The sequence below is a fragment of the Erinaceus europaeus genome, chromosome 14 (assembly GCF_950295315.1).
Source record: "Erinaceus europaeus chromosome 14, mEriEur2.1, whole genome shotgun sequence".
Lineage (NCBI taxonomy): Eukaryota > Metazoa > Chordata > Mammalia > Eulipotyphla > Erinaceidae > Erinaceus > Erinaceus europaeus.
In genome coordinates this window covers 14204455-14227132 of record NC_080175.1, presented here as the reverse complement: position 1 = coordinate 14227132, position 22678 = coordinate 14204455, and the positions used below count along the sequence as shown (strand labels likewise).

The 22678-nt window shown below is 41.3% G+C and overlaps 1 protein-coding gene across 19 annotated transcripts in view; it reads right to left on the bottom strand.

Moving 5' to 3' along the window:
- The window catches only part of NRAP (nebulin related anchoring protein), a 100423-nt gene that overhangs the window by 50905 nt on the left and 26840 nt on the right, over positions 1 to 22678 (bottom strand). For 16 of the 19 annotated variants that reach the window (XM_007519976.3, XM_060171255.1, XM_060171264.1 and 13 more), the window contains 10 exons: positions 19948 to 20052; positions 18268 to 18375; positions 17065 to 17169; positions 13302 to 13400; positions 11533 to 11637; positions 9752 to 9859; positions 9386 to 9487; positions 7245 to 7442; positions 6215 to 6319; positions 57 to 155 (listed from right to left, as the gene is read on the bottom strand). In XM_007519976.3, coding sequence (XP_007520038.2) covers positions 57 to 155; positions 6215 to 6319; positions 7245 to 7442; positions 9386 to 9487; positions 9752 to 9859; positions 11533 to 11637; positions 13302 to 13400; positions 17065 to 17169; positions 18268 to 18375; positions 19948 to 20052 — 1134 coding nt within the window. The remainder of the gene's footprint in view (positions 1 to 56; positions 156 to 6214; positions 6320 to 7244; positions 7443 to 9385; positions 9488 to 9751; positions 9860 to 11532; positions 11638 to 13301; positions 13401 to 17064; positions 17170 to 18267; positions 18376 to 19947; positions 20053 to 22678) is intronic. The other 3 variants (XM_060171258.1, XM_060171261.1, XM_007519977.3) reach the window with 1 other exon arrangement.

The following is a 22678-nucleotide window of genomic DNA, read 5'->3' as shown; positions in this document are numbered from 1 at the left end:
CCCAGGCCCATGGCACAGCAGCCAGTGGGGTGGAGAAAGGGTAAGCTTGGACTCACCCTGCTCTGCAACTCTTGGCTCTTCTTGGCATGCTCCATCTGGAAGCTGTCAGTCACACTGGTGAACTTCAGCTCATCTGCCTTCTGCCGGTAGCTTTTCTGTTCCCAAATAAAGGGGACCCCATAGTATTAGGACACCACATACTGGGGCACACGGTCTGGGGCCCAAGCACTTCTGTGGCAGGGAGGGGATCTGATGTTCCAGCTGCCCCTGGGATTGAACAGGATCATGTGTCCCTGAGACTGTATTAGGTGAACTTGTTACTAGCTGCTACCCCCAAATGAGGACTTGTACTAGGTCTTATGTTTTGTTCTATACCCGGGGCAACTGGTGTATTCATCTACTAAGTCTAGACAGCATACAGGCAAGTGGATCAGAGGGAACTTAGACGTACAGCCATGAGGTCTGAGATCCCAATTTCATTTGCTTCTCTCTGTCTAGTTTCATGACCTTGGGCACAGTACTTGGTCACTTGAGCCCCTAGAATCTGACTGTACCTGGTGGGGGTCAGATAGGTGAGAGATACTGTGGGGTGACATAAGGATTCCATGCCATGTTTTCTGTGATAGGATCCTTGGATAGATATCATTGTATTAGCTGTTACTGGTTATTTGTGGTATTTCTGTGACAATCAAAGTGGGACCTAATCTCTAAGGAATAGACACTCCAGAAAGCAGACAGATGATTGGAGGCTGAGTGAGAACTCATCTTCTTGGCTGCTTGGGTTCCAGATCACTGAGATCTTGACTTCATTCATTGATCATCTTATAGTCACAAGGCAACTGGCATGATTCTCATGAGCAAAGTATCCTCCCCCCCAAGCAATGTCTCATCTCCCCTCCCCAGTTAATTCCTCTGGATTTCCCACTGAAGTTGCTAATATTGATGGGAAAGCAACTGTTAGGAATATGGCTTATTGGAGACTGGGTAGTGGTGCACTCAGTAGAACCCATGTGTTATTATATACAAAGACTTAGGTTCAAGCCCCCAGTCCCCACCTGCAGGGAGGAAGCTTCACAAGTGGTAAAAGAGTGCTTCAGCTGTTTATTTTTCTCTCTATCATTCTTTATCTCCCCCTCCCTCCCTCAATTTCTTTCTGTTCTACCAAATAAAACAAAGAAAAATTAAAGGAAACAATGCTCATCAGGAATGGTGGATACATCATGCTGGCAACAAGTCCCCACAATAACCCTGGTGGCATTAAAAAAAAAAGAATATGGTTTGTTGAGGCAGAGCTTCATGGGTTGGAAGAGCAGAAATGAGCAAATTCCCCGTTGCTGCTAACTGGGTGTGGGGAAAGTCTAGATACCAATGGAATCCCAGGTCAGGATCAGAATGTGGGAAACTCCAAACTGCCTCCCTTTAGGAAGAATAGCAATTCCATTGCTAGGCATATACCCCAAAGATATAATAACACTTATTCAAAGAGACATATGCACCCCCATGTCCACAGTGACTTTATTCACAATAGCAAAAACCTGGAAACAACCAAAATGCCCTTTGACAGATGACTGAATAAAAAAGTGATGGGACATATACTCAGCAAAGTATTATTCAGCAATAAAAAAAAAGATAATATTGTGTCCTTTGGGATAAAGTGGATGGAATTGGAGAAGATTATGCTTAGTGAAGAAAGTAAGGAGATAAAGGACAACTACAGAATAGTTTCACTCATAATCTGAATATAGAGAACTGAGTATACAAATGTGAAAAAAATGTCAACCTATGTCTAAGACTGTGGGAGAACTATAGTGATTATCTATGGGGCAAGAATGAAGCAACAGACCTTTGGTGATCAGAGTGGTGAAAAAAGAAGAAGAAATAAGAAAGAACTTTGGTGTTATAATCCTGTAACATAGTATTAGTAACAAATAAAACATTTATATATAAAAAAGGAAGAACAGTTTGCTGAAAAAATGTCCCCAAAATATGTGTCATTTTCCTTTTTTGTTCCAGTGGACCCAGGGGGAAAATTCCTTCTGCACAGAATTGAAGGAAGTCAAGTCACTGCTTCAAGGGTGGGAAATCTCAGACACCTCAGAATTTCTGGGGATGATTTGTAAACACTGGAGCCAAGAATCCACATAGTGGGGTGCAAAGAGACTCCTATGTCTCAAACTCCAAATCTCCCACACCATTAAAAAAAAAAGAATCAACCCAGTGTAGAATCCAGTGGGCATATAAAAAAAAGATGACAGCTTCCTAGCCTTCTTGGAGCTTAATCAGTCGGCACAGAAGTACTCAAGGAAGGGAAATTCCTAAGTGGAATCTCTGCTCAGTCTGCCTGGGTCCTCTCTCTGCACTCCTATCCAAGACAAGCACCCACATTTTCATTGGTCTAAAAAAAAAGTTACAGAAATTTTCATTGGTCTAATTTTGGGGGGAGATTAATGTTTTACAGTCAACAGTAAATGCAATAGTTCATACAGGCATAACATTTCTCAGTTTTGCACTTAACAATACAACAGTTGGCAGAGGACCTAGTGGGGGTTGTGTTGTTACATTAGTCTAATTTTTATTGGTCTAAAATTTTCATAGGTCTAATAAAAAAGTTATAGGAATCATAGAAGATTCTTTCCTTTTCTCTATCATCTCTGCTTACATGCTATAATCTTTCTAAGAAAATCATTTATTTCTTTTTTCTTCTTTTTTTTCTTTTTCTTTCCTGTTTTTTTTTTTTCCTCCAGGGTTATCACTGCTCCTTGGTGCTGGCACTATAAATTCACCACTCCTGGCAACCACTTTTTTTTTCCTCAATAGGACAGAGAGAAATTGAGACAGGTGGGGGAGACAAAGAGGGAGAGAGAAAGAGAGACACCTGCAGACCTGCTTCACTTCTCATGAAGTGTCTCCCTTGCAGGTGGGGAGTCGGGTTTCTAACCCCAGTCCTTGTGCAGGTCCTTGACCAAAGAACTATGAGCACTTCACCAGGTGTGCCATCACCTGGCCCCAGAAATGTTTAGTTCTTTGTTTGTTTTTGATAGGGACAGAAAAATTGAGAAGAAAGAGGGTGGAAAAGGAGAGAAAGAGGCTTCGGCAGCACTACTTCACCACTCATGAAGCTTCCATTCTGCAGGTGAGGAACAGGGCCTTGAACCTAGGTCTTTGCACACGTGTGCTTTATAAGGTGTGCCACTGGCTGGCCCTGTATGTCGATCTTAAATGTGTCTGTGTCTGAGAGGATAAGTTCAGAGGAAAAAAATCCGAGGAAATCACCAAACATGCTTTGAGGTGCAATACTGGTGAATTGCCACCAACCAGGACACTGGACCAAACAAACACACAAGGCTCAGATTCTAGCTCTGTTACTTATTAGCAGACTTTGGATCATTTTCTTATGTAAAAAGGAGATAACAAGATAAAAATAGGAGCCAGGCGATGGTGCACCTGGTTAGGCACACACATTACAGTGCACAAGGACCTGGGTTCAAGCCTCCAGTCAGCCCCTGCAGGGGGAAAGCTTCACAAAGCGGTAAAGCAGGGCTTCAGGTGTCTCCCTGTCTCTCTCCCTCTCTATCACCCCCCCTTTCTTCTCTATTTCTGGCTGTCTCTATCAGATAAATAAAAGTAATAAAAAATTTTTTTAAAGGAAGATAATAATAATGACCATGCACATAGGACTATGGTGTGCAGTGAAGCAGCAGTCTGCAAGCAGCCTATTCCATGGGTTCAGTGTGATGGCCATGTTTGCATAATTATGATCATCTCATAATAACAGCTATTATCATTTCTATTATTATCATTTGCATGAGATATGTTGACTCAGCCTTCCTGGCTCAGAAGCAAGAATCCCCTTAGAAGAAGATCCCAAAAAGAGTTCCTGAAATAGTCACATTGCCCAACACAATGTCCTTCAAAAGTCCTCCTCTGCTTCCTGCCCAAGCCAGTTTCACACAGCGGCATAAAAAGAAGCACAGCTTAGACCCAAGAGGGCCTTAAGGAGCATCCTGTTGAACCTACTCATTATTCTACAAAAGAACCAAGGATCAGAAGGGGCAAATGACTTGCCCAAAGCCTGCAGTGACTTTTCAGTCACAAGTGTAATGAAGGTGCTGGCCGGTAGGGCTTGAGACATAGCCCACTAGAGTATCTGCCTTGCTGTACACACATGCCATGTCTGAGCCCTGGGTATACCACAGGGGAATGTCACAACATGGGGGGGGAGCTCTAGTAGGTCAGTCTCTCTCTTTCTCTCCCTCTCTCTCTCTCTCTCTCCCTCCCTCCCTCCCTCCCTCCTTTACTCTCACTTCTCACTCTGTCCTTCTATCTGAATGGCAATGTTTGTCCCAAGACAGGTAAAAATTGCCCATACTCAAGGCCCCAGATCTACCAACACATAAATTAAAACAAAATTTGACCTCCAAACCAAACTCTGATTCAAAGGAAATCGCACACTCTGCACACACCAGTGATAGTGCATTTCACTACATCGCCCTGCCAGATATTCGTCGGGATGCGGCATCATCTAAGTTCATTTCCCACGTCTACACTCAACCAGACCTGCCAATATACACGGATATCTTTGCCCACCCTGTCCAACGCTTGACGTCTCGTCACCCAATCTGGTACCCTATGCCTACACTGAACTTCTCTGTTCCAGACTCTTGGAAACAGAGTTGGCAGTCAGCTGAGGTAAAGAACAAACACCTCATCACAGAACCCTGCAAGCGTCAACCCGGCTTTGACCTAGCACGTTATGATTGGGCCCTCCTCAATCGCTATCGAACAGGCCATGGCCGGTGCGCCGCTATGTTCCATCGCTTGGGAGCCTGAGACGACCCAAACTGCCCCTGCGGCTCCAGACAGACTATGACCCACATAGTCAACGACTGCCACCTCTCCAGATTCAAAGGAGGTCTCGAAACTTTACGTCAGGCTCAACCTGACGCTGTTGACTGGCTACGGAAGAAGGGCAAACGCTAGAAGAAGAAGAACTACATCTATACCATTCTTCGGATGTAACATCTATTTAAAAGTAAATCTCTAGATCAGAGGTAGGTAACGGGATGGTTATGCAAAGAGACTCTCATGCCTGTGGCTCCAAAGTCCCAGGTTCCCAGGTTTCATCCCCCATACCACCATAAACCAGAGCTGAGCAGTGCTCTGGCAAAATATAAATAAAGGGGGACCAGGTGGTGGTATACCTAGCTGAACACACATTATAATGTTCAAGGAGCCAGGTTCAAGCTTCCAGTCCAAACTCACAGGGGAAAGCTTCACAAGGAGTGAAGCAGATCTTCAGGTGTCTCTCTCACTCTCTCCCCCTTCCCTCTTGATTTCTGGCTGTCTGTATCCAATAAATAAATAAAGACAATAAATATATATATATGTAAAAAATAAAATAAATCTCTAGGCTTCTTACAAATAACTCCCTAGGAAGTTTCAGGGAGTGGGGAATTCCTTCAGGGTATGCACGGTGAAAAGCCCTTCCTGGCTAGAAATGGACCTACCCTATGATCCTGCAATTCTTCTCCTGGGGATATATCCTAAGGAACCCAACACACCCATCCAAAAAGATCTGTGTACACATATGTTCTGAGCAGCACAATTTGTAATAGCCAAAACCTGGAAGCAACCCACGTGTCCAACAACAGATGTGTGGCTGAGCAAGTTGTGGTCTATATACACAGAGGAATACTACTCAGCTATTAAAAATGGTGAATTCACCGTCTCCAGCCAATCTTGGATGGACCTTGAAAAAAATTCATGTTAAGTGAAATAAATTAGAAACAGAAGGATGAATATGGGATGATCTCATTCTCAGGCAGAAGTTGAAAAACAAGATCAGAAGAGAAAAATACAAGTAGAACCTGAACTGGAATTGGTGTATTACACCAAAGTAAAAGACTCTGGGTGGGTGGATGGGGAGAATACAGGTCCAAGAAAGTTGACAGAGGACCTAGTAAGGGTGTATTGTTATATGGAAAACTGGGAAATGTTATGCATGTACAAACTATTGTATTTACGATTGAATGTAAAACATTAATTTCCCAGTAAAGAAATTTAAAAAAAAAAGAAAAAAGAAAAGAAAAACCTTTCCTGAGTCACATAAAGAAAGTCTAGGAGCTAGGGAAGGGGAATTAGAGGGAGAGATCACTCCTGCCAGTGACACAGAGGCTGAGAACTAATAGAAGGCAGGGATCGGTTCTCGCATTACCTCACTGGCCAGTTGTCCAGCTTTCTTGGCCTGTTCCAAATTGAGACTGCCCTCAGTCAGCCACCCGACGCCTTTCATCCACGCCAGGTCAGCCTTGTACTGCAGCTATGAGACAAAGAGCAGGCTCTGATCAGACATAAGGATGCTGAAGGCAAGGTGAAGACAGTCTTTGTTTGCCTGCGTAAAGCAGCCTTATTTTTTTTCTTTACATAAAGAAACATAATGTTTATTTTGCCAGTTGCTAGAAAAGCCACACAGCCGATAAGTACAAAAAAGGTTCTAAGAATTCCTGAGAAGAAAAAAACAGTGATGCCAACCTTTCCCAAATGCATGTGATGACAAATTTATTCTGCAGAGAAGCTACTAACACCTTCCAGACTCAGTGCTGCCCCTTACTCTTCAGTGTAAGATGAGCTCTTCTGGGAGGTGAGGGAGATAGGAGACCACTGGCCCCACCTAGTAACCAGAAGCTCTTGTCATGCCTTGGTGGACTTTTTTTGTTTTTAAAAGATTTTATTTATTTATGAAGAAAGATTGGAGGAGAAAGAACCAGACATCACTCTGGCACATGTGGATCAAACTCAGTAGTACCTCATGCTTGAGAATCCAAAGCTTTACCACTACACCACCTCCCAGACCATGGTGGACTTTTTTTGTACAAGGACATTATATACCAAATTGACAAATTTCTGAGATGTGCTTATTATATTCAGCAGTAGCCTCTCTGTTGTTTAGCCCCAGCAGTAGCCTTTCCATTGTTCACCCCCATCCACTCACTGTAATTTCTTCAGTAGTCCTGAGCCCTCATGCCCCATCTGCTGGTCTCCACTGCATCTCTACATATCTACCTCTACACGGTCCTGAATTTCCCTGCATCTCTACCTCCCTGCCCACCCTTCCTGGACCTGTTGCATCTCCAGCAGCTCCTTTTGGTCCTCTGGGATATGCACTAATACTCATGTACAGATGCACAATCTCTATCCCGCTACAAGAAAAGAATGAAGGCAACTGGTGACGAGTGAACACTCACTTCACTCTGGAGCCCGTAGGCTTTTTTGGCCCACTGGGCACTCATGTCTTCGGGCAGCACAGTATATTTGTGCAGTTTCTTTCTGTAATCCAGGTCACTGGCCAGAGCTTGAGCCTTCTTAGCATGTCTGATGTTGACCATATCCATGGGCAGGTGAAAGTGGGTCTTGCTCTCTTCAAAGCCTTTCTTATATTCAACCTGGAGGGCACCAAAATAAGGCGTGTTATTTGAAGCCTGCCTTTGCCAGAGGGATGTGGGAAAATGGGCAAGAATTCATGAGGAACTATCACTCTAGGCAGTGCCATCCCACTCTCAGAAAGCTATGGTCAATTCTCAGGCTGTAAGGTAGCAAGGCTGAGGAGCTATGGTTTCATACTACTTTGTCTTAGGGAGGAATTCCTCCTACTAACCCTGAAGCTTTTCACTTATTTGTTGAAGGAAAGCTCTATGGTTGCTGCTGAGTTTTAGAAGAAGAAAAGCAAAGTTTGGGTTTCAGAGTCAGACAAGCTTAAGAAGAAACCTGATCCTCCCTTTGCCAACTGGATGACCTCTGGAAAGTTACACCTGTAAGAGTTAACTGTCCTTATAAGACTATTGTGGCAGCAGAGTTAAAAGTAAGTGAGGCGCCAGGTGGTGGTGCACCTGGTTGGACGCACACATTACATTGCACAAGGACCCTGGTTCAAGTCCTCAGTCCCTATCTGCAGGCAGAAGCTTCACAAGTGGTGAAATAGTGTTGCAGGTGTGAATGTATGTGTCTCTCTCCTCTATCTCCCCATTCCTTCTCAATTCCTCTCTGTCTCTATGCGAAATAAATAAATAACTATATAAAAAGCAAGTGAAACATGCATGTACCTACAACTTGATAAATGGTAGCAATGAAGATGGCAATGACATTGGATGATGATGACTTGTGTCATGGTTGTAGTACTGGTGGGAGGGTGGTGGTGATAATGGCAATGATGATGGTGGTGGCCCTGGTAATGTAATGATGCTGCTGCTGATGGTCACAGCAGTATGACAGTAGTGATGGTAATAGTTGCAGTGCCTGTCATAATGGTGTTGATCATGGTGATGGTGGTGTGACATAGTAATGGCTGTGGCTGGAATGACGACAATGGTTGTGGTGTGGTCATGAGAAAAAGTAGTGATTTATAGTAGAAGCAGTAAGTTAGAAGTTAGGGGTCTAATTCTGTACCCTTCCACCAAAGCCACTGACTACTATAAAATTTGGGCAAAGCAAAATTTCTGGCCCTAGTTTCCTCCAACTGCCAGTTTGAAGTACCAATTCATTCTCAACTCAACTGCAGTCAGATTCTCAAAGCCTCTGTGTGCTTCATGACTAGCACTTCACAGGGCTTCCACTGTGGGCACGTTCAAGATGGCGACCTTGAGGTCAGCTGTCTTACTTCATTTAAGCCATGGCTCCCTCACAGCTCACCAGGCAATTATATCTACCTGTTCCACAAGAGCAGGATAAGCCAGGGCTCTGAGCAGGCAGTTATCAAGCAGAAACCTATGCTCAAGTGTCTGCTTTGCATGTCCAGAGCTATCAAGGAAGACTTGATGAGAAACTCAGTCTGTCCCTGGTGAATTTTGGTGACATTTGCCAAGTTAATCTCCAACCACGGCAGTCGATTATAAGCTGCATCAACTTGAGTGGTTGTTGCCTGGACTGCCCAGTTGTTTGTTAAAATATTTTCAATGTCGGGTGTGTCTTTGACCACAGGATTTATCCAGAATACTGACAGAATAAATAGGAAGCTTTCTGTCTAACTATCTTGGTAGACAGAAGCTCCGTCGGGGAGGCGCCTCTTCAGTGGTGTTCATTGTTAGAGTCACACGTCTGTGTGGTGCGTGGCACTTGCTTGGTAAACATCTGAACAGATGCAGCCAGACACCTTTCTACCTTGATCAATAGCAACTGGTCACCCTTAGGGGCCAAGCTTTGTTTCTACTTTAAAAGAACAGTGTGCTTGGGCAGAATAAAGGAAATGAACAAACCATTCGCAACAAGCCAGGAAGAAATTGTTAGGGGAAGGTAATAAAAGGGTAACAGTCTCAGGCGAGGGAGATGCAGAAGAAAACTCAGAAAGTCACACAACTTGAGCAAAGGTTGGGGGAGGAGAAGAAGAGTTTACCTCACTGCTCATCTTGGCCACCTGCAGGGAATGCAGGAGCCTGGAGTCTGTCGCTCCAGTGACTTTGCCTTTTGTCTTTTCATATTCTTCTTTGTATTTAATCTTGAGAGAAGGCAGAAAGTCGACAGTGAGTGAGAGAGAGACTTTGCCACCTAAGGGGCTCTGGTTTTTAACAAGTGCAAGGAGAGAACAATTCTGCAGAAAATAAACATAAACAAAAACACCTCCCAGTCTTCCGCACACCCTGAAGATGAAAGTGTGGTGATGTTTACAGTGTTAACTGTCATTATTATTTTTCCACAGGACTGCTGTCATTTGATTGGAATGGTACAGAGTGCTTCTCCGAGTTAATGAGAGGAAACCTACATTGCTAGCGAGCTCTCCAGAGGCCTTGGCAGCCAGCAGAGACATGGCATCCAGCTTCAGCTCAAAGCCTTTCCCCTTTGTCTTCTCCCAGCCTTCTTTGTACTTCACCTGACAAACAAAAACAGGGGGTGAGTAAACTTACTATTAGTATTCCTGCCCCAAGTTAAAGAGAAGTGTGAAACACAAACAAAGAGACTTTCTTCATTCGCTTCCAGACCAGAATCTTGGCAGTTATTACCAAAAATGATAGCAAGTGTTAACACAGCTGACTGATTCCTCAGCTAGCAGGCCCTGAAGGGCAGTGACACTGGGACAGGACAAAAGGTACACCCACAGTCCAGAGGGTAGCCCAGCAGTGGAGTGCAGGACCTGCAGGTATGAGGTCCTGAGTCACCACCAAGTGTTCTGAAGTGATACTGTGTTGTTCAGTCCCTCTTTTATCAATAAATGAATAAAGAAATATTTTTCAATCCATTTATATCATTTGGACTGGGAGTGGTATATTACACCAAAGCAAAGAATATTGGGAAAGGAGAAAAAGGATGGGTAAGAGGGACTCTGGGCTCCTGGGGTATGATGAGAGAAAAAGATCTAGATTCAGGGAGGGAGTATCTTATAGACCCCAATCACAGGGAGATGAGAAGTTGTAGTTATGTGTCAACAACTGTATTGTAAATCATTAACCTTCCCCTAATAACATAGAAAATGTAAGTGGAAAAATAAGGATTTTAAATCCATTTATTTAAATGGGGGAGGGAGAGTTCTGTTATTTTCTGATCATGAGACCTTAGACAAATCACTTCACCTCTTCAGGCCCTAGTCTACCATTTACTAAATGAATAGCCCATTAGAAGTTAGAAGTTAGTTCACTGTGTAGGGCCTATGTCTTGTCATGCACAAAACCCAGGCTCAGATCCTGGTACCACATGGGAGTTGCTATGTAACCAAAGGAAGCTGAGGTACTACAGTGCCTCCCTATCTGTCTCTGCTTCTCTATCAATACAGTTGATTTTGAATCAGAAAAATCAAGCATGCATAAGACCTCAGCTCCACAAAGACACAAATAACTAACACATTATCTGTTGCAGTGTTTCTATAAGAATAAATTGGATATTGTATGTGAGAACAGATCCCAAAAGTTCAACACAGAGCTAGCTACCGCTTTTAGCAAACTGCTGGATATTGGCCTTCTGCTAAATGCCTTCTGCTCACCCACCATGACTCTTCACATTAGGCCAGTGAGGCCTGGAGACTAGGCTAGTAATGGCAATGTCAACATTGGACCTGAGCCTATGTGGTACCAAAGCCTTTGCCACTGTGTCCTCCAAAACATATTGGCTGGGGACAGGATAATTGGATAATCCCATAATAAAAAGCCATCCCCAGTGCCCAAAACAGTATATATATAGTCCCTTTTTTTTCTGCTCTTATCCCACCAACCCCACCTAGAATAAGAAAAAAGTAATTATAGCCCACTTGTGACTCTTGGATCTTCTAAAAGTTTAAGATTTTTCTCCACCTATCAGAGCACCAGCTAGAGGTACCCAAGATGAGGATGGTCCTGTGTGTGCCCCAGCAGACTGTGCTCATGTCCACATAATGAGGATTCAACTGAGATGAAGAATCAATTCAAATCAACTATCACAATTAGACCATGCTGGCCGCCTTTGATGAAACTCTCCACAAGCAAGACTAGTCTGTGGGCTGAACCAGCCTGGCGTTTTCACATCAGCTTCCTCAGCACCTGACCCTCTGTGCTTTCAGGTGCAGGGCTCGCTTACCTCACTGAAGAGTGTGGCATTGGTCTTAGCCTTCACCAGTTGTGGTAAGTCCTGTGGCAACGTGTAATTTAGCTTATTTCTCTCATAGTCAGCCCGGTAATTTACCTGTTGGATGTTACAAGAAACCCACAGGGTAAATGTAGGGGTTTCATATGGGATACAAGGAAAGCTTTGGAAAAAGCAATATTTTGTTTTTTTTTTTTTTCATTTGTTTTTGTTTTTTCCTTTTTCACTTTCTCCTTGAGCCTGCAGGTGAGAAGGAATTTTTGAAAAATACATTTTATGCAGAAACCTGTTACAACTTTATGAGTCTTTGGACTTAACAGACTGACGATGCCTGAGGAAAACTGAGATGACTCAAAGGGAGGCTCACAGTCGGGTTTCTGAGAGGCTTCCTGTGCCTCCTCACCAGCTCTCCTGTGAAACACTCAAGGAAACTGCTTTTTTTTTTTCTTTCTTTCTTTCTTTCTTTTTCTTTCTTTCTTTTTTTTTTTTTTTTTTTGCTGTTGTTGCTGTTTTTAATTTGCTTCAGTGCTGACCATCTTGTTATGCGCAGGGTAGATACTCAAAGGGTAATTATAATTGCTAACCCACTTTGGAAAAAAAAATAGGGAAAAAAAGGTCATCCTAAATCACACAACGAGAGAGCCAGCCAGAGATGATGTGATTCTCCAGGGAAAGCAGGGCATCAGCTGAGAGGCAGACTTGCCCCCAAAGTACACTTGAACCTGGCAAAGCCTTTAGCTCTCACTACCACTTTATGGGACATTTAGAGGTCAGAGGAAGACTCGAGATCTGCCATGAATGCGATCAACAAGGCTTAGATTGGGAAAGTTCAAGATAAACAGTCCCGAGTCTTTGTGGCCTGGGAGGTGGTACAGTGGGATAAACATTGGTCCCTCAAGTATGTGGTTTCTAGTTCGACCCCAGGCATCATCTATGGCAGAACGATGTACTGCCTTTCCATCTCTCACTCTGTCATAAATAAATACATCTGTTTTTAATATTTTATTTTAATGAGAGAGAGAGAAAGATACAGAGAAGGACCATAGCACTATTCAGCTTGGGTTTATGGTGGTGCTGAGGATTGAATCTGGAATCATAGAGCCTCAGGTATTAAAAGTCTTTTACCATTATGCTGTCTCCCCAGCCCAAAATCTCTTTAATAAAATTCAGTATTTTCAACAAGCCACTCTTGAGAAAGGAGAGGAGACAAAGGGGAAAACTTTAGCTGAAGAGTCTTAAAAGACACATCAGTCACAAAACATGAACTTCACTTGGTGCATGATTCAAACAAACTGTAATAAAAGGAAATTATTATCTTATGAGATCCTTGAAATGCTGCATGCTAAGTGGATAGTAGTGATGCCAGAAATATTGCCCTTCCAGTGTGAGTTATTAAAATCACATAAACAACGTCTAATTTTGTCTTTTAGAGATTCATACTGTAGTAGTGCTAGATTAAAATTCTAGGATGTCTGGGATTCTCTTCAGAACAACAGGGGAAGAGGAGTAGATGGGTCTACAATTGAAAGAAGGCTGAACATGAGTTGGCATCTGGGTGATGAGACTCACTGTGCTATTCTTTCTACATTGGGTATATTTGAAATTTTGGATAACACAATGTTTACAAAAGAGGGGGCCATTTCATGATTGTGATAATACCCATATCATACCAGAGAAGTCAGATACTTGGGGTCCCAGATATCTAGAGGCTACAAAGCCTTATCAGATCCCTCACGTTTGGGGGGCACAGAAGGGTCATTTACATGACTCAGTTGCTGGGCGTTGATTTTGGCCTGAACAATCTGAGGGGTGTTGGTCACAGAGCTATACTTCAGCTTGTCGATGCTCTGCCTGTAGTTGACCTGAGTACATGGAGACACAAGGAGGTGTCACTCACTCCCTTCTCTAAGATTTTCTTACCTTGCTCCAGCCAAATCCAACAGAGTGAAGATTCTCAGAGTACTAGAGAAAGAATACACAAATCCAACTGGAGACCAATAGACACTCCAAGCCCAGGGACAAAAAAAAAAAAAAAAAAAAAGATGGAAAAATAAATGTTTGGAACAGGCAGCTCCAAAAATAGATGCTAACACACACCGTGAATACTGCTTTTATTTTTCCCTGGAGAGTGGAAATTTATTTCTTGTTTTTTTTTTTTTAAATATTCATCAGCAGATTTTTCGTTTCCTATTTTATTTGATATAACAGAGAGAAACTGAGAAGGGGTGGGGAAGATACATAGAAAGAAAGTCAGACAGCTGCAACCCTGCTTCACCACTCATAAAACATGCCCCCTGCAGGTGGGGAGTAGGGGCTTGAACACAGGTCCTTGCAAACGGTAATGTGTACACTCAACCAGGTGTACCACTGCTCTGCCCCCTATCTATTGATTTTAATCTAATTTTATTTATTTATTTATTTATTTTTACTTTGCACAGCCAAGTTCTCATACTTGTGCTCAAGGTCACACAACTAGTGTCAGAATTGGGTTTCAAGTGACAACAGTCTGGCTCCCAAGTGACTCTCAGTCTGCACATTACAAATCTGGTTCCAAGCAAGTATGCTGGAGACCACCATAATTCTACACATGGGCTTGAGGTTCCCAATAACCAAAGCAAGCCTTGTTCAGACAGGGAGATGCATTCTAGGTGCCAAGAAATTATTTGCATATTAACTTCCGATCACAGGCAGTGCTCTCACCAAGGGGCCACAGAAGTGTTTGTCATTGTTGCATTTGGAGATAAATGACATCTCTTTGAGCTTTTCAGTTAGTTACTCAAAGAGAAAAGTTTTTGCACATTCTGAGTTTTGAATATGGGCTGTGTAGGAAAAAAGTAGGGAACAGAAGGTTGTTTCAGTGTCAACTATTAATGAGAGTAGAGTCCACTGGCTTCCTAATGCAAAATTCTGAGGGGGAAATTATCATCTCATAATAGCCTATTAGAATTCAGAATTATGCAAGATAAAGCGTCACAAAAACTCTATTTTTGAAATGACATAGTCCTTCTCGATAAATCTGCTTTAAGTACATGACAGAGCACAATTACTTTCCTCTGCGGGAAATAGCAACCTCCACGATTAATCCCACATCTGCAACATCACAGATCCTTGGCTGTTGCTCCAACTTACTTTTCTAAAGGGTGTCGATATTGAGGAGAGAGCCTCATTTTCATTCTGTTAGTGTTTCTAAAAGTCCCTCTGAAAGGAATGCTCTCTAATTAAGATCTTGTGCTTGTTTATTTAATCCCATAGCTATTTGACCACATTCAGAAAGCCAGACAGAGAGATCACAAATATTCTTGTAAATGGATTCCTTGAACAACCTGAATGCCCAAGTTCACATGGGAACCAGGGAGATAAGAGGAAAAAGGTGAGATGATAGAAAGTGATTATCATTCAGTCCCAGACAGTGGCTGCAAAGCAGGAACCAGGGCCCAGTTCTTATATGACCTCTCACAATTTCTTCACAAGACTGCCACCTCTCCAGATTCAAAGGAGGTCTCGAAACTTTACATCAGGCTCAACCTGACTCTGTTGACTGGCTACGGAAGAAGGGCAAATGCTAGAAGAAGAAGAAGAACTAAAGAAAAAGAAAAAAACTCAAACACTATGCAGACAAATGCAGCACCTCTACAGAGTTGGGGAGATAGCATAATGGTTGCACAAAATATTTTCACGTCTGAAGCTCCTAGGTCAATTCCCAGCACTACCAGAAGCTAAAGCTGAACAGTGATCTGGTCTTTCTCTCTGTAAAATAAAATAATGAAGTATTTATTTAAAAAAAAAAAACAGCAGCAGCCTGGACCTGGACCTGGACCTGGACCTGGCTTACGGGATGCCTATTTACAAGCTATTTCTTCTGACTTACACTTCCAAGCTGATGTAGTATACATCTACCATAAGAGCACCACCAGGTTATATTTCAGGTGCATGGTTTTATCCATGGTTTTCTATGGACAAATGTAACAGCAAATTCTGTTACAATAGGGACACAAAGTCGGAGGGGCCACTCTTGTTTTATTTGTGCTATTATAGATGTAAAAACCTCACACTCTGATCTCAATGAAGTGCTCTTGATCCTCAAGTTCCCCAGGTAATATGTGCAGCCAGAAAAAGAAAAGATATAGATAGTCACGCTTGACCTTGGGCTTCATTAAGGTGAGATGAATAAGTCAACTCAACCAAAGTTCCTGCGGAAAAGAGAAGCAAATTAGGTCCTTTACAGTCCTCTATTGCTGGGGCCAGGCAGTGATGCACCTGTTAGAATGCACATGTTACATTCCTCTATTGTCTATATCCTGCATTAAAAATATTTATCTATTTATTAATGAGAGAAGTAGGAGGAGAGAAAGAGAACTGGAGTATTACTCTGCACATGGGCTGCCAGAGATCGAACTCTGGACCTTATGCTTGAGAATCTAACATGTTATCTACTACACCACCTACCAGACTACTATGTTGTACTTTTTACATATTTGAAAAGACCTTTCCTAACCTTTTTCTAGGTTGTCATTGAGCAATAACTGAACTTCATTGTCCTATAAATTGTTAGATTATAGATATGCCTAGTTGAAACCCACACAAACCCTGCTATAAACAAGAGAGAGCTGTGAAGACCTACCTGCCAACAGTAAAAACCAAATCTACTGTGCTGATCCCAGAGGAATATGAAGGAAGGATGCAGTGGGCAGTCAATAAACACCTGCTGAGCTTCTTTCAAACTATGGACAGGTGATAGTCCTCTCTGACATCCACAACACAAACTCAGTTATAAGTACTTTGTTAAGACAATAGATAAGCTTATACCACCCCCCCCTCTTTGGACATACTGATAATTTCTAAATTTACTCTAGCAAACATCTAGTAAAACTCTTAAAATTAGGAAACATCGAAAAGAATTATGGACAGCACTGAAGGAAACTCCATGGATGGTGGAGCGGTACTTTAGTGTCTCTACCTCTCTTTTATCTTTCTCCCCCTCTCTCTTTCTAAATATATAGACTGAAAATTGGATCAGATGGCAGTTTAAAGTACATGAGATGCCTTTCTTTCATTTCCAAGTGGAACATTGAAAAAAATTATGTATTTTTGAGAGAACAATAAATACAATCATTGCTATAATGATTAGGTACTATATATTATCCCATATGTGCTTTCCAAATATTCCTAGGGGCGGGGGGGGGGGGAGGGAACTCAAGTGTTTTCAACGTTACCACTCCCTCTCAACTTAGAGCCATGTGATCACACTTCAAAACTAAATAATAATAACTAAAACTAAAAGCTCATTCTTGCCACTTAATATTACTTAAATATGCTCAGCAGCACAGTTCATCAAACTATTAGAAGTGAAATGGAACCTGAATTGTTTACAAAATGTATCTAGGTTTACTCCCACTTACACTAAAAATATGTTTTCAAGTATGTATGTAACTGCACTTCCTATTGGGCTATGAGTCCCTCTCTCAGTTTCTTCCTTTGAACAGCTGGAAAGAGGCAAAGAGAAAGAGCTAGAGGAAGACTACTTACATCTTTCAGGGGAGCCATTTTCATAGTTGTTTGATAGGAGGGAGTAAGAGTGGCTGGGTAGTTGTAATCAACAATATCGTGTTTATAATCAGCCTTGTAGGCAATCTGAAACACAAAGGAGGGAACAAAAAAAAAAAAAGAGGAATTATCTCTTGGTTTTTCTTAACCTTGTTTGAATGTCAGAGGAAACATTTAAAATGAAACCAGAAACAAAATTAATTCAATTTCATCAGCTCTGAGGAAAACTACATTTATCCTAATACTTTTTACCTTTAGTTAATTTGAATTCTCCTTAAGTAGTACAAAATTAGTTTACTTCCATTTGTAGCACATTTATTCTTTCATATCAATTAGAAAAGAAAAAAACTTTGTGGTTTTTGTTTAAAAGAATCATTTGCATACCAATGTACAATGAAAGAGTTTCTCAGCTGACCCCAAGAAAATAAATTAAAAGTTAAAAGTATTTAGAGTAGTTACATTTTTTGTAAAGGTCAAATTTAACATTTGCATGCAGGGGAGATTTGATTTTTGTATGTTTTAATAATGAAATCAGTTTCTTTAATCATCCTTTTACTCCAAGATTTACAACTTGACCTTAATAAACTGAATTGGTAAAGCCACAGAGAAATGAACAGATATATATCATGGGGAAAGTAGGCACCTGATCTATTTTGCTGTTCCACTGCCTTGGTCAATTCCTGGCTACAGCAGATCTTCAGTGAAAATACTGTGAATGAATGAGTGTACCAACTGCATATAAATTACACTTTGAAAATGTGAGGAGTTTCAAACAAGAATTACACTCATCCCTCCTGAAAGCTCAGAAGCTGAATGGTATTCGCAGACCTGGACTAGTAATAGTATGCTAAGTACTCTGCAGGCCAGAGAAAGATGAAACAAATAAACTGAACCTTTGAAATTTTATAAGGATTGGTTTTGGGAGACAGCATAATGGTTATGCAAAAGACTCTCATGCCCGATGCTCTGAGGTCCCAGGTTCAGTCCCCAGGACCTCCACAAGACAGAGCTGAGCAGTACTCTGGTCTTTCTTCCTGTGTCTCTGTATCTCTCATTAAAGTAAAAAATAGTAGTGGTTGTTTTTTTAAAGGAAATTTGAAAAGGATTGGATGAAATCTTTATGCCACATCTCCTTCCATCCTAACAAGTCCCCAGAACCTAGTAACCCTTTGCAACAGAACTCACGTTGCTTGCCAGACTTCCAACTTTCATAGCATGGAGAGTCCGTCTGTCCATTCCAACTCCTTGATAGTGGCCTCTCATGTGGTTCTGGTAGTTTTCTTTATATTTATTCTACATGGGAGCACAAAAACTTTCAATACATGATTAAATAGGACACATTTAAATAGTCAATGGATCACCAATTAAAAAAAAGAAGACAAACATTTTTACAATTTAAATTTTGGAGAAACACAAGAAGTTAAAGTAAACAAACAGAGAAGCACAGACAACATAGAACAGACCTGATTTGGGGAGCATTTTTAATGGTTAAGTATGCCAGATTTTTTCAATGCAGAAAATATGTAAGAGTGTGCAACTTCCTAAGAGTTACACATTGATTGAGGGACGCCACATACAACCCTCCATGTTGGAGGAAATGTTGCAATGCCACTGCCTCCATTTCTACATAGATGAGGAATAAAACCAGAACTTCACAAAATTCTGGGATTTTCATATCACAGATTAATCACTACTATAATTATGTGAAATGATGGTGTTGTGTCCAACATGCAAAGAGAAGATTAAAACGGAATGATAGGAAGTCACAGGTGGGGTCATCTGAGCAGTGACTAATAAAGATGCATTAAAACATCTCCATGGGAGGGGGGCAGGTGGTGGCGTAGCTGGTTGAACACATATGTTACAATATTCAAGGACCCAGGTTCAAGTCCCCAGTCCCCAATAAAGCAGAGGAAAAGTTTTGCGAGTAGTGAAGCAGGGCTGCAGGTGTCTCTCTGTCTCTCTGTGTCTCGCCCTCCCCTCTCAGTTTCTGGCTGTCTCTATCCAATAAATAAAGATAATAAAAAGTTTTAAAAAGAACAATAAAAAATAACAGCTCCCTGGGAGAGCACTTGGTTTCTAAGCATAGAGAATAATTAAACGGAAGTTTAAGACTGTATGCATTGGCATACTTCTACTTGCCTCAATCCTCACAGCACTCTGTGAAGAGCCAGGAATCATCACATCCGTTTAACAGATAGACAAAGTGGCTCAGAGAGATATTAACTAATTTGTTGAAGTTATCCACTTGGCAAATTATGGACCCAGGACAGTCATGCTCTTAAAGACTACCGTTATGCAAAATGCACTTTTCACTAAGCCAAGCCTTACAAAGCCCCTTGTGACTTTCAATTCTATTAGATGCTTAACTCAGCAGTAGTACAAACCACACAATCTAACACAGGTCTTTGACATTCTTAAGGAGACCCCAGCAGATGTTCTCTGGTAATTTCCAAATTTTCACATGCCACTCTGGCATATATCTGTATGATGGAGAAATAAGACCTGGCTCTCCAGATAACTGGAAGGGTTATCTGGGGCAGTGTATTCATGAAGAAGCACGAAGTCACATTGAGGTTCAAGGGAAGGATACATGCTCAGTCAGGGTCTCTCGCCTGCATTCACCACTAGGAGGCAGATACTCACCTTATAAGAAGGACGCAAGAGGACTCAAGGTTAAATGTACATTGGGAAATAAGGCAGAATATAATACTGCATTGATCGGTCCTGGCAAGCAGTCTTAATCAAAACTCATAGGCATGCTTCTCTAATACACATAGATACATTCACACAACCATACTTTAGGAATCCTTAGGAATTCATTTTTTAAAAGTCCAAACAAACGCTTAAGCACTAAAGACTCACATCGCTGGTGAATTTTGAGATCTTGCTCACATTCCTGAATTGAGGTGTTTCACAGTAGTTGATACTGTGACCTTTACTACTTCCCAAATCCTTCTTGTACTCCACCTTGGAAACCAAAATATCAGATGCACAATAGTACCAACCCCAAAGTAGGTCTTGAAAAATGTCTATGAAGAGCCAGGAATCATCACAACCATTTTACACATAGACAAAGTGGCTCAGAGAGATATTAAACAATTTGCTAAAGTTATCCACTTGGCAAATTATGGACCCAGGACAAAGTTGTGCTCTTAAAGACTACCATTATGCAAAATGTCCTTTTCACTGAGCCAAGACTTACAAAGCAAATGTTAAAAAACAAACAAACAAACAAAAATTAACGAATGGTTTTGAATTCCAAGGCATAGGAAAACAGTGTGTGTGTGTGTGTGTGTGTGTGTGTGTGTGTGTTCTTTTCAATCCCTTAGATGAGTGAGTAACCAGTTTGGTTGTAAAACTTCAAAATACAAGTAGGCTTTCAAGGGTAAGCATTTAAGATCTTAAACAACTAAAAAAAAAAAAAAAAGACAAAACTGGTTTAGTTAGGCATTGGACTCTCAAGCATGACATCCCAAATTCAACCTCTGGCAGCTACACATGAACCAGAGTGAGGTCTAGTTCTGTCTCTCCTCTTATCTTTCTCATTAATAAATAAACAAAATATTTATTTTAAAGCTGGTTCAGTTACTCTTAAGGGAAGTGTGTGGAGTGGAAAGACTGAGAGCCAGGCCTGAACTTTCAGTTCTGTGATCTAGCTGCCCCTCCCCCTGCCTTGTAAAAGCCATTCCCCTTGCATACCTGTGACGTATACACTTCTCTTTAGGTTGCCACACCTGTGACGTATACACTTCTCTTTATCCTGCCACACCTGTGACGTATACACTTCTCTATGTATATTTCAACAAAATCTAACTGGAAAAGTATTTTACTAAGGAGTATAGTAAATTAATTCACTTATCAGTGTCTTCTCATTTTAAATGGGTCAGCTGGTTGATTTTCTCTGGGGGGCTAAATATCAAATGTGAACTAGTAGGGCCAGTGAAATAGCTCACTTGGGTAGGGTGCTGCTTCATCTCGTACATGAAACAGGTTCAAGCCTCATCCTAGTGCACTGAAGGAAGCTTTGATGCTATGGTCATTCTCTCTCTCTGTCAAAAAATGTGAACTATAGTCATTTACTAAGCTCTAAATCATCCCTTTATTATTACACTAATAAAAGTATGTATGACTGTTTTGATTTACTGAAAAAAACACAAGGGCAAAACAGAAACTGATGCTATATTCTTTGTGACCTCTTATCAGGGAGAAATATGATTTATCATGTCTCAGAAAACATCTTTTAATGTATGCAAGCTTCATTATAATGCTCCGAAAGTAACATAAGATGAAAAAATACACAGACTTGTATATACAGTAGAACTTAAGAGCAAGGTTCAGCAACTGTTTTCTGTTGATGGCCAGATAGTCAATGTTTCAGCCTTTGCCAGCCATATGGACTCTATAACTATTACCTCAGTCTGCCCTTGTAACTTGAGAACAGCTAAAGACAATATGTAAATAAGCTTGTAGGTGTAGATTGTGTCTCCATAAAGCTTTATTTATAAGAACAGGCTGAGGGTCATATCTGGCACACAGAGTCTGCTGACCTATAAGATCAGATTTGTTTTAAATGAAGATTCCAAGGTTCTGCAGTACATCTACTGCATTAAGCAGGGCCAAGAATGTCACTCCTGACAGCTCAGAGCAGCCCAAAGGAAGGTAGGAGACCTTGGGCCTAATCTGAAATTGTGCTCTCTTATTCAGTGGATCATAATTAACTCTAAAAAAGAAGAAGGAGGAGGAGGAAGAGGAGGAAGAGAAAGAAAGAAGTAGTCTAAGATAAAGGACTGTCCTTCGTAGACTAGAAAAGAAGACTATTTTAGCACATATATTTCTGAGCTGCAGTTAAGTTATTATATGAGTACTTAGATTTTTTAATTGTTATTGTTTTATTTTGTTTTTATTTCCACCAGGGGTTGTCACTGGGGTTCAGTGCCTGCACAACAAATCTACTACTCCTAGCAGCATTTTGTGTTTTGTTTTGCTTTGCTTTGCTTTGCTTTGCTTTGCTTTGCTTTGCTTTGCTTTGCTTTGCTTTGCTTTGCTTTGCTTTGCTTTGCTTTGCTTTGCTTTGTTTTTAATAGGTAGAGAGGAGAAGGGTTGAGATGGAATGGAGAGATAGAAAGGGAAAGCAAAAGAGAAACACACAGGTCTCGCTTCCCTATGAGCACTGCCTCACTGCTCAGGAAGCTTTCCTTCTGCAGCTGGGGATTAGAGATTGCAATCATGCCCTTGCGCATGCTAACATGTGTGCTCAACCAGGCGCACCACTACTAGGTCCCATCTGTGAGTACTTTTAATAGCTAAAGTTCATCCCACTGCAAGAGTTATCAACACTAATGCCAGGCTTAGAGAGGTAATGGAAATGAAGGAAACCACTGAAAAAGACCGGAGGAGCTAGAAGGAGATTGCTTATCAATCAATCTTAATGATTCTAAACTTCTTAGCCACCAGGTAGGTCAAGACAAGTATACCCTTTGACCTGCAAGGTAAGGAGGATTCATATGATACAGTGTACATAACTCAGAAATCTCACTACAGTGAAAAGATTTTTTAAAAAAACACCTCTATGTTCAAAATGTTGTGGTTTTTT